The sequence below is a fragment of the Micromesistius poutassou genome (genome assembly GCF_964030765.1).
Source record: "Micromesistius poutassou genome assembly, chromosome: 19".
NCBI lineage: Eukaryota > Metazoa > Chordata > Actinopteri > Gadiformes > Gadidae > Micromesistius > Micromesistius poutassou.
In genome coordinates this window covers 14,380,413-14,390,514 of record NC_140289.1, presented here as the reverse complement: position 1 = coordinate 14,390,514, position 10,102 = coordinate 14,380,413, and the positions used below count along the sequence as shown (strand labels likewise).

Sequence of the window (10,102 nt, the reverse complement as noted above, 5' to 3'; positions counted from 1 at the left end):
GACTTTAGACAATTGTTTAGCAAGGATCCTTGCAAATGTTGACCCGTACCCAGGGGCCCAGAGATCACGCGGGGCCACACCTAAGAGAGGACGGACCCAAAGGCCATCTTAAATGTGCAATAGGCTATCTACAGATGGTGGATAACCCTTTTAAACCAAATTACCCTACACATGATTTTGTATCGTATTGCATCTAATCTACTCTATTATCATATTATATTCCGTTCTTTCTTCACCATTCCCTTATCCTCAAAGGACGTGGGGACATCAGATAGGGGCTTCCCTGTCCGGGTTCAACGCACATCCTGCATCATCAGACTCCAGCTGTGATGCCCAAACGCGCACATTTTGTTGCTCAACGTGGCGCGCTGGTGACCTGAGTCGACCGGGTGTTCACCGAGCACCCCTCCTGATGGTGACACCCCTCGGAGTGCTCTCTGAAGATGCTGAGGTGCACGAAACGACCCGTCAGGAGACGCAGGGAAGCGCGCCAGTGACGCAAGCGATGCTGCTGCTGCTGCTGCTGTGAATGGAAACGAGCAGGGCATCCTTGTTGTTCCTCTGGCTAACATTAAGCTACAGTTAGTGATGACCTACCACGGCTCATATTTTAACATTAAGCAGTCGCCTCCGATGAGCCAGTGACCCGTTGTACGATGGACATCGTTTGCATGTGCTGAGTCGTTTTAACCATGGTGCAACCACGTCAGGTAAGTTAGCCTGCTTAGGTTTAGCCTCGGTAAACATGCTACTTAGCGTGCTAACTGCACCACCAGTTGCCGCATTGCACAACATAATCGGAATAATCGAGCACATTGCGTGTGAACAGCGTCTGGTGATCTGATCGTTTCGTTTAACGAGAAGTAGAAGGCGTAGAAGACGTGATAACCGCGTTGAAAAATAACCTTGGGTTGAAGCCATAGGAGCCGACTGCAGCTGCTACCCTTTGATGGTTCTGTGCTACCATTAGCTAGCTCACAGGAGGCAGCTGGACTGCGGTGCCATTGGCAACCATTTAAAGGAAGTGACCATTATTTCTGCATGTTTTGAAAATTACTGGGTGACCGAAACATTTAGCACGAGCTAAAGGGGGTTATGATGGGTTGTCGCGTGGGTCAATGCAGGGCGATGGTAGATGTGTCGTTGTCATGATCGTTCAATCACTTGTGTGTTCAGTGTTGTCATGAGCGCACAATGTTTGGTAGTGATAATGCAAAACCCTTCAATGTGCATGTATGTGTGTGTCGTTACAGTGAGAAGCCTGCGTCACTGATGCCAGGTGCAGGCTCTTCCTGAGAGCACTCAGTATGAGTGGGGCTGGAGAGCAGGCGGACGTCCTGTCAGTGGCAGACGTAGTGAGGGAAAGATGGAGAGTGGTAAGTTGCTGTTGCACCAAATAGGAAAAATAACATGCAGCCTTTTTTTCTTTTTCTTTTTTTTTACCTCCATAAGTAAAGCTGCAAAAGTCTACAGAGGACGTTTAACCAGGGCTCAGATAGAATCCCCCAGTGAGGTTGGCTGTACGGCTTATTTCCATATCTGCCGACTGTGCTCCCGCAGGTGAAAAAGATAGGGGGAGGTGGATTTGGCGAGATCTACGAGGTCCTGGATCAGTTGAGCCAGGTCAACGTGGCGTTGAAGGTGGAGTCCGCCCAGCAACCCAAACAGGTTCTAAAGATGGAGGTGGCGGTGCTGAAAAAGCTGCAGGGTGAGTGTGGATCCAGCTCTGTTTCTTACCTTGCGTTATGCCACTTGGCCTTCCACCCAAAGGGACTGACAACAGAGACGGTTGGTGTTTGTAGAAAAGCATCCGATTAGAAACCAATACCGTTGGAACCACCAGTCATGTAGTTCCTTCCTCTTGATGTGAAGGGTTGCAACACAGATAAGACGTGCTCACTCTGCAGCAGGGCACGGTAGACATTACAAAAACCATCAGCAATGGAAATGATTACATAATATGCTGTAAGCCTTTGGAAAACTAGAATTCCCACAAGTCTTCATTTGATGAATTTTCATCCTTCATTAGCGTGCAGATTCTAGTATGATTGTTGATGGTTTTATGATCCAGGCACACAATGTGTGATGGCACAGCAAGGCAGCCAGTAGACTCTCTTATACAATGTGCACAGCTGTGAGGCCTACCTCCTGAATGTACTCGCCTGTCTATTAAAAAAGAAATAGGTAGTTGTTCAGAAGAGGAATTTGGTGTGTGTAGGCACATTGCAGTTGTAAAATCAGGGGTAATAAGGCATTATATGTGGGTGGCAAATGTCACCAGCATTAAAATTAAGGTGGATTAATTGTGGATTTACTGTTCATGGTGTCTTTAAAAAACATATATTTAGGTGTAATAAAGGAACATATCATTTTATTAACTTGCTTATCAGTGTTAAGTTATGTACTCATAAACCAAGTAACAACACAACATTAGTAATTAAGTTCTTACAATATCTTATTTATTGTTTTAGGTGATTTAGGTGATCCCTCAAAAGGAATCAGAATGTTGAGTGTCCCGTACGATGATAATAATAAAATAATTGTATTATCCATCAGGTAAAGACCACGTGTGCCGTTTTGTGGGGTGTGGCCGAAATGATCGCTTCAACTACGTGGTCATGGAACTCCAGGTAGGAAATGATCAGACTTATCTTGTGGAACCAACTGCCTCCTCACATACGTGATGCCCACTCCATTTCTGCCTTTAAATCACGGCAGAACACCCTGGCTTTTTCTCCCCATTAACTATCTTACCTCTGCACTACTGTCTTTGTTTATCTGTGGATGCCTGGGTTTTATGTCTTTTTTATTTTTTATTTAATATTGTTCTTTTTACCTTCATTTTTACCTACTGAATGCACTGTATACAGCACTTTAGGCAGTGTGAACTGTTATAAATGTGCTTTATAAATACATTTTACTTACTTACTTACTTATCTTTCTTTAGTCTTTACCAATGCGTCACCGCATGCCCCTAATGGCACCGACCATAACCACAATAAACCACGTTGTGTCCCTAGGGGAGGAATCTGGCCGATCTGCGCAGAACCATGACCCAGGGGATCTTCTCTGTGTCCACCACGCTGAGGCTGGGCAGGCAGATCCTGGCGGCCATCGAGAGCATCCACCTGGTGGGCTTCCTGCACCGCGACATCAAGCCGGTAAGATAAGAATAAAATTTAAAAAACAGGGCTAAAGAGCCCTTACTCTTAATGTAAGGGAAACAAAGACTGAATCCAGTCAGTTTGATTGAAGTGCACATCTGACGAGCCGTCTCTCCCACTGTCCGTCCGTCCCCCAGTCTAACTTTGCGATGGGGCGGCTGGCCAGCACGTGTAGATGCTGCTACATGCTGGACTTTGGCCTGGCTCGTCAGTTCACCAACTCCAACCAAGAAGTCCGCCCGGTGAGTTCCAGTCATCCACATTGTTCAAAACGACGGCTAAGAAAACCATGGATATGGTGTAAACCGCAAACCTGTGTGTGTGTGTGTGTGTGTGTGTGTGTGTGTGTGTGTGTGTGTGTGTGTGTGTGTGTGTGTGTGTGTGTGTGTGTGTGTGTGTGTGTGTGTGTGTGTGTGTGCGCGCGAAACAAACCGCAGAGCTCTCGTAAACTGCCCCGGTGTCACCCCACTGAGGTGGTTGTGATTGTGTTTGGCCTTTCATGTGAAGTGAACAGATGACTTTTGGTCATCTGATAATAATCTAGATACAATCATATGTTTCTCTGCAGTCACTAGAGCAGATACCATGAAAATCTAGAACGTGTGACAGCCTGTGAAGCATATTGAAGCCCTTTTTTAACGCAAAGGAGCTTCATTTCTTGGTGTCCTGAAGTCTCTGTTGTGTTGCAGCCTCGTCCCGTGGCCGGGTTCCGTGGTACGGTGCGGTACGCCTCGGTCAACGCCCATAAGAACAAGGTGGGCCCAGTCGGAGTACACATCGCTCTTTGTGCGTCTGATTCCCGATCGCCCTGAGCATTCATTCCATGATCCATCCGTACGTTTTTTTTAACGAACAAATCACCCACCACACGATTCCCCCTGACCTGTGTGAACCCCCTCAGGAAATGGGTCGTCATGACGACCTCTGGTCCCTGTTCTACATGCTGGTGGAGTTCATGGTGGGCCAGCTGCCCTGGAGAAAGGTCAAAGACAAAGTAGGTGCTTCAGTGGGTCGCCACAAGAGCCGTTCTGACATTGGGTCGGTTGACGTAGCGTGTCCTACTAACATGTTTTGTTTTCCACATCATAGGAACAAGTGGGGAACCTGAAAGAGACGTACGACCACCACCTCATGCTCAAACACCTTCCCTCGGAGTTCAGTATCTTCCTGGAGCACGTCTTGACCCTGGACTACTTCACTAAGCCGGACTATCAGGTAGGCGGCGCCATGTGTACCCCTTCGTATCGGACCCACCCGTTCAGCATGTTTTGTACGGAGGACTGCGGTCGCTCGTGTTTCTCACGCCCCCGTCTGTGTACATCCGCCCGCTTTTTTCGCGGCGCCAGCTCCTGATGTCGGTGTTCGAGAACGCCATGAAGAGCCACGGCGTGCTGGAGAACGACCCGTACGACTGGGAGAAATGTGACTCCAACAGCCTGCTGACCGCCGCCTCCACGGCCAACACCGTCCAGCTGACCCGACTCACGCCGGCCTACATGGGGTACGACCAGCGCCACGCTGTGCACCGTGGACCAGGGAGGTCCAACCTAGGCCTGGGCAGTAAAAACAATAATGATCGTATCGTGATAGACTTTTGATCAATATCAATATAAAACATGTTCAATATACATCGATAAGAGACTGGCCCAGCGAATCTAGCAGCTGGGTTTGTTACACAAACACAGCTCCATACTTATTTACAATAATTGAGTGTTGATACATTGTTGTATCGGCATTGGAGTATTTATCAATGAGGAACAGTGGAAGGTCATATTGTGTGTTAAACAGAAGTGTTTAAATCCAGCATGGTAGTTCCTAGTCTTTTTAGGTCATTAAAATGATCAATAGTTATCGATATCCATCAATATGATCAAGTTATATGGTGACTTGTCTTTCAACCCTATCGCTCAGGCATTCATAGCACAGCGTTGCAACAAGGAATGTTTGCTTGATGAACACATGAATTGAATGAGTGCACTATTAGGATGAAGTGTTCTGTAGTGGCCCCCTGTGGGCCCATCACTCCCGCTGACCTTCCGAGCGGGGCCCTTCTCAAGTGCCTGACAAACGTCGAGAGAGCGTTGATGAATCCATTGGTGTTCGTGTCCCCGTCCCACAGCATGGCCAACGCGTCCGTGCTGCCGGGCGAGCATCAGCGGGAGAACACGGAGGACGTCCTGCAGGGCGAGCGGCTCAGCGACGCCGACAACTGCCCCCCCATCCCGGCGCACACCCCCCAGGGGGGCGACGTCTGGGAGGAGATGGACCGCAACCGGAACCACAAGCACTCCCAGCCGGCCATCCGCAAGGTCAGCACCCCCCCCCCCCCCCCCCCGGCAGTGGACACACACACGGGGCAGGGGAGGGGAGGAGGACGTCGGGGTGTATGCAGATTCATGGAGCTTGTGGCCGTCAGCACTGTGGGCCATTTTCTGTTTCTGCAGTGCAGTGGGCTCTGCAGGTTCATGGCAATGCAATGTGACGCGGTGCATGCTGGGTGATTAATGGACAATAAGAATGACGATTGCTTTTCTTTTGCACCACATGTCATTTCAGTACAGCGCCAAAGTTAAGTTAAACGAAATGATCTCATCTGTGTCTGCGCTACGGAAAGTTTCAAGAATTTCTTTTGTTTACGGTTCTTTTCGTCTCCCGTCCCTTTCCACGCTTTACCTGCATGACCTTTGACCCCCCCCCCCCCCCCCCCCCCCCGGTGCTCAGGTGGTGAGCGAGGATGAGCACAGTCAGAACCAGGGCAACCAGAGCCCCAACACGGGCTCGGTGCAGAGCTCTCCGCGCCGCGTGCGCTCAGAGACCATGTTCCTGGACCGGGCCGCCCCGCTGCTGCGGAGGATGAGGCACAGCCAGAGCCTGGCCTTCGAGAAGAGGCTGGCCCCGGAGCCCAAGCCCACCATCGAGCGCTTCCTCGAGGCCTAGTGAGACGCCGCCTGTCATGGGTTTTGGTTTTTAGTTTTTTTTATTTCAATGCATTTCTGTGGGAATAAGGAAAGAAAGCGAACGGGAATGGGTTGATTTCATTGTACATTTGCACAGCTCTACTGTACTTTAATATCTTATATTATTGTTAATATTGGATATATAATATATATATATAATATAATATAATTGCTGTTGTTTTACTTCTTAAATGATATTATTTATTCTGTACTATCTTTACTCATACTACATTATTATTCTTTATGAAGCTATTTAGTTTTGTGATCTGTTAAGCCCAAACTCCCCTTCAGGGATAAAAAGTACGTACCTACCTGTCAGTCTGTCAGTCTGTCAGTATGTCTGAACGCCGGGCGCCTCCCCGTCCCCGCTCTGACCCCCCCCCCCCCCCTCTGCCCCCCCAGCCTGGGTAAACAGCGGCCGGTCCTGTCCCAGCTCGGGGAGCGGTCGGGGCCCGCCGAGGGGCCGGGCGACCGCACGGGGCCCTGCGACGAGGAGCACACGGGCGCGGCCACGCCGGACCCGGACGAGGGCGCGGCCAGCGGGGGCTTTGTGGCCGTCAGCCCGGTGCCCCCCCCAGCGCAGGCCGGCTCCCAGGAGTGGGTGATGCTGGAGCTGGAGTCTGGCAGCGGCTCGGCCTCGGCGGGGGCCAAGCCTGCGCTGGAGCCCCTCCCCCTCGGGGAGAGGACCCCCGCCTCGCCGTCGGCGGACCCCGCTGGCGACGCGCCGCCCACCTCGGCCCCCAGCAGCCCCGTCCTGTCGCACATGAGCGTGCCCGGCTCGTGGCTGATGGGCCACCGGAGGCTGACGGGCATGAGCGGCATGCTGGTGCAGATCCCCTCCGTCATGAACATGGGCCGCTCGCTGGACCAGGTGAGCCCGCCCAGCTGCAGTCACAACAGGCTGGCGTGAAAGTTCTCAATTTTCTATACTTACATTTAAATGAAGGGCATTTTACGCGATGCTTTTATCGAAAGCAGCTTACAATTAGTACATTTGTCAGAGGAAGGTGAAACAATACGTCGCTGTCGGTACAGTAAGGACGTTCATAGAACCAAGTGCCAAGCACTAACACAACAAAGCCAGCTAGGATAAGATCTGCACCTTATACGTGTGCACACTTGTGCTAGCCTGGCTACTGCCAGACCAAGCTCAATCGTAGAGTTCACGTTGGTCTGGGGAGGCTGCTGTCATTTCTTTCAGCACAAGAGGCGTTATCAACGGGCCTAGTTAAACTGACTCTGTACACAATTGGCTGTTTGCCATCGCTTCCCTGTCGTCATTGTGTTAAACCAGCCAATAGCGCGCCAGGGGGAGCAGCCAGCTTGGTGATTGGCTCCCGCAAAAACGTATCGGAAGCAGAAAGAAATGCCTTGCTCCTCTCCAGACCCTTCTGCAGGGAGAACTCAAATCACCAGCAGAACGGGCGGGGCTACCCAGTGCACATTTGTGCACATTTGTGCACACGCCCTCAGTATGCACACGAGCACACTGAGGGCTCAGAGCACCGTATGAATAACAACGAGTACGATTTACAACGTACACAAAGTAGATTTCTCTGATTTATTCACAGGGTTACTAGAAGCAAAACCAGACTAACGTTCGTGTATCGGATACACATGTGTTCTCTGAACTCTGACCCCAGAGGTCGGTATTATCCGGCCAGAGCTTCTTCTACTGTGCCTCCCCCGATCTGGTCTCAGCTCCCCTTCTGTAAACCGTATGTCCTCCTCCTCCTCCTCCTCCTCCTCCTCCTCCTCCTCCAGTCCTCCAGCTGTGGGCCACAGTCTCCCGTGCAGGACCGAAGCGACGCCATCCCCCTGGAGGCCCCCTCTAGCAAGCTGGACGACCCCTCGGAGGAGGTCGTCAAGGGCGGCGAGCGGCTGGCCCCGGAGCCCCTGCCGGCCGCCAAGGGCCCGTGCGCCCAGCTGACCAACGACCGCGACCCCGAGAGCGACTCGGGCCTGCCCGACCGCTCCTCGGAGCCCAACCAGCAGCCCCCGGCGGACGCGGGCGGCTGCGGGGCGCTGGAGAGCACGGCCGTCACCGTGTCGGCGTCCCCGCCGCCGCCGCCGCTCCGCCCCCGGCGGGACTCCGCCTGCTCCTCCTCGCCGCGGCTCAGCCGGATCCCCGTGCGGGACCCGGCCTCCCCCACCCTGGACTCCCCCGGCCGAGCGGAGGCCCCCCCCGCGGCGGCGGCGGCGGAGCTGCGGCGCTGCCACCGCTGGAGCAGCCCCGTCCACGGCTCGCCCACGCACTCGCCCTCGCCCTCGCTGTCCTGCGACAACCTGCCCGGCGCCCTGCCGCGGGACCGGCCGCCGTCGGAGCGGGGCTCGCGCTGCGACTGGCAGGGCGAGGACCCCCTGTCGCTGTCGTCGTCCTCGGGCAGCAGGAGCAAGATCCCGCGGCCCGTCAGCGGCGCGGCGCTGCCCGACCCGCTGGCCAAGGGCTTCCAGCCGCGGCCGCCGCCGGGGAAGCCTCCGCCGCGGCCCGCGGTGGACAGCAGGTACGAGCTGAATAGGTACGGGCAGCGCTCTTCTTCTCCTCCTCCTCCTTCTTCTTTTCATGATGTAAATCTCTCGTCGTCGTCGTTCAGTTTGTTCGGTGAGTGGTGACGACCGATTTGCTCCCCAGACGCCGGCGGTTCCGCGTGCGGGCCAGCAGCACCAGCGACGCCGACTTCCTGGCCAGCCTGACGCAGCTCATGCAGGACCGCGGCGGGGTCCTCTTCAGCCCGCCGCCGTACCCCCGCAGCGGCTCCTCCTCCCTGCAGCGCTCCCTGAGCTCCTCCCCGTCGCGCCTGGACCACCGGGGGGGCGACGCCGGGAGCCCCTTCCTGGCCCGCAGCCGCTCCCCGTCGGGGTTCCCCGGGTCGTCGTCATCGCCGCCCGCCCCTCCTCCCGCCGCGCGGCCCGCCCACGCACAGGACAGGCCCGCCCACCGCGCGGCGGGCCCGTGCTCCAGGCAACGGGCGCTCAGCCACGAGGGCAAGGGCGGCTGCGCCAAGGCCAGCCGGTGACTCCTGCGACGGGAGCGATCGCCGCCGTCTCCACGGACGGAACGAGCGGTGCGGTCTTTAACTTTTTTTCGGAAAAAGCATGTGTAAATATGGTATTAACCCAAGGGAATGTACTGTATGTATTGTAAAATTGTATGATAAAATGTATTTATTTATTTATTCATCCATCCGTTGGACGTGTCTTTCGAAGTATACTTGACATTGTGGCTCGATACTTGCAAGTGAAACTGAAATGTTTGAAAAACCATGAGGTTGCCAACTTTTACCTCCTCCCCCCCCCCTCCTTAAACTCCATATAGGCCTATTATGAGGCCAAAAGTATGTACTGTAATACTCGAAGGGACGTGTAAAAAAAAAATTAAAATGCTGATTTAGATTTAATCTTAGGAGAAAAGAATAGTATACACTACAATAAATGCTTAAAATAACACTACAAATATAAACATACCAGCACTACCGTTAGTATATAGGAGCAGGGCACGTAGTCTCGAGTAATCCTCATTCCTCCTCCTCACCGTACTGCTAGATGATATGTGAAAATGAATCTTGGGTATTCAGTGACTTACATGACTTCTCCTTTTGTTTGTCAAGGTTTTGGTCATGCAAAAGTGTCAAGATGTTGGAATGTAAATGCACTCATACTCTGGTATAGTCACATGCATGGGTATCATTACAAATCTATTTGTTGATAATGTATTTTATTTGTACAGTAAGATAGTTTTGTTTTTTATTTAATTTTATATTTTACCAACTTTGCTCCAAATACATCACCATGTAGCCAGCAATCATCCAATATTGTTTGTCTTGCATTGGACGGTTGACCATGGAAGAAACTACGATGGAAGTGGTTTGTTTACCATATGCCTATTTACTTTAGAAGTATTAAACAATGACTGAATAAAACATTGCCTTTAAAATACCAAACAACTGAAAATCTATGTTTTGATTAAAAAATATTTCATTC

At 52.2% G+C, this 10,102-nt stretch overlaps 1 protein-coding gene across 1 annotated transcript; it reads left to right on the top strand.

Moving 5' to 3' along the window:
* The first annotated feature begins 357 nt into the window (after positions 1–357).
* On the top strand, positions 358–9,427 carry ttbk2b (tau tubulin kinase 2b). Its single transcript, XM_084483918.1, has 15 exons — positions 358–710; positions 1,254–1,376; positions 1,561–1,708; positions 2,557–2,630; positions 3,021–3,161; positions 3,302–3,406; positions 3,854–3,919; positions 4,066–4,158; positions 4,254–4,379; positions 4,511–4,665; positions 5,284–5,473; positions 5,886–6,100; positions 6,524–6,992; positions 7,886–8,640; positions 8,754–9,427. Exons 2-15 carry the CDS (start codon positions 1,308–1,310, stop codon positions 9,136–9,138), a joined length of 2,991 nt encoding a protein of 996 aa, XP_084340044.1. The 5' UTR covers positions 358–710; positions 1,254–1,307; the 3' UTR covers positions 9,139–9,427.
* Positions 9,428–10,102: the final 675 nt, after the last annotated feature.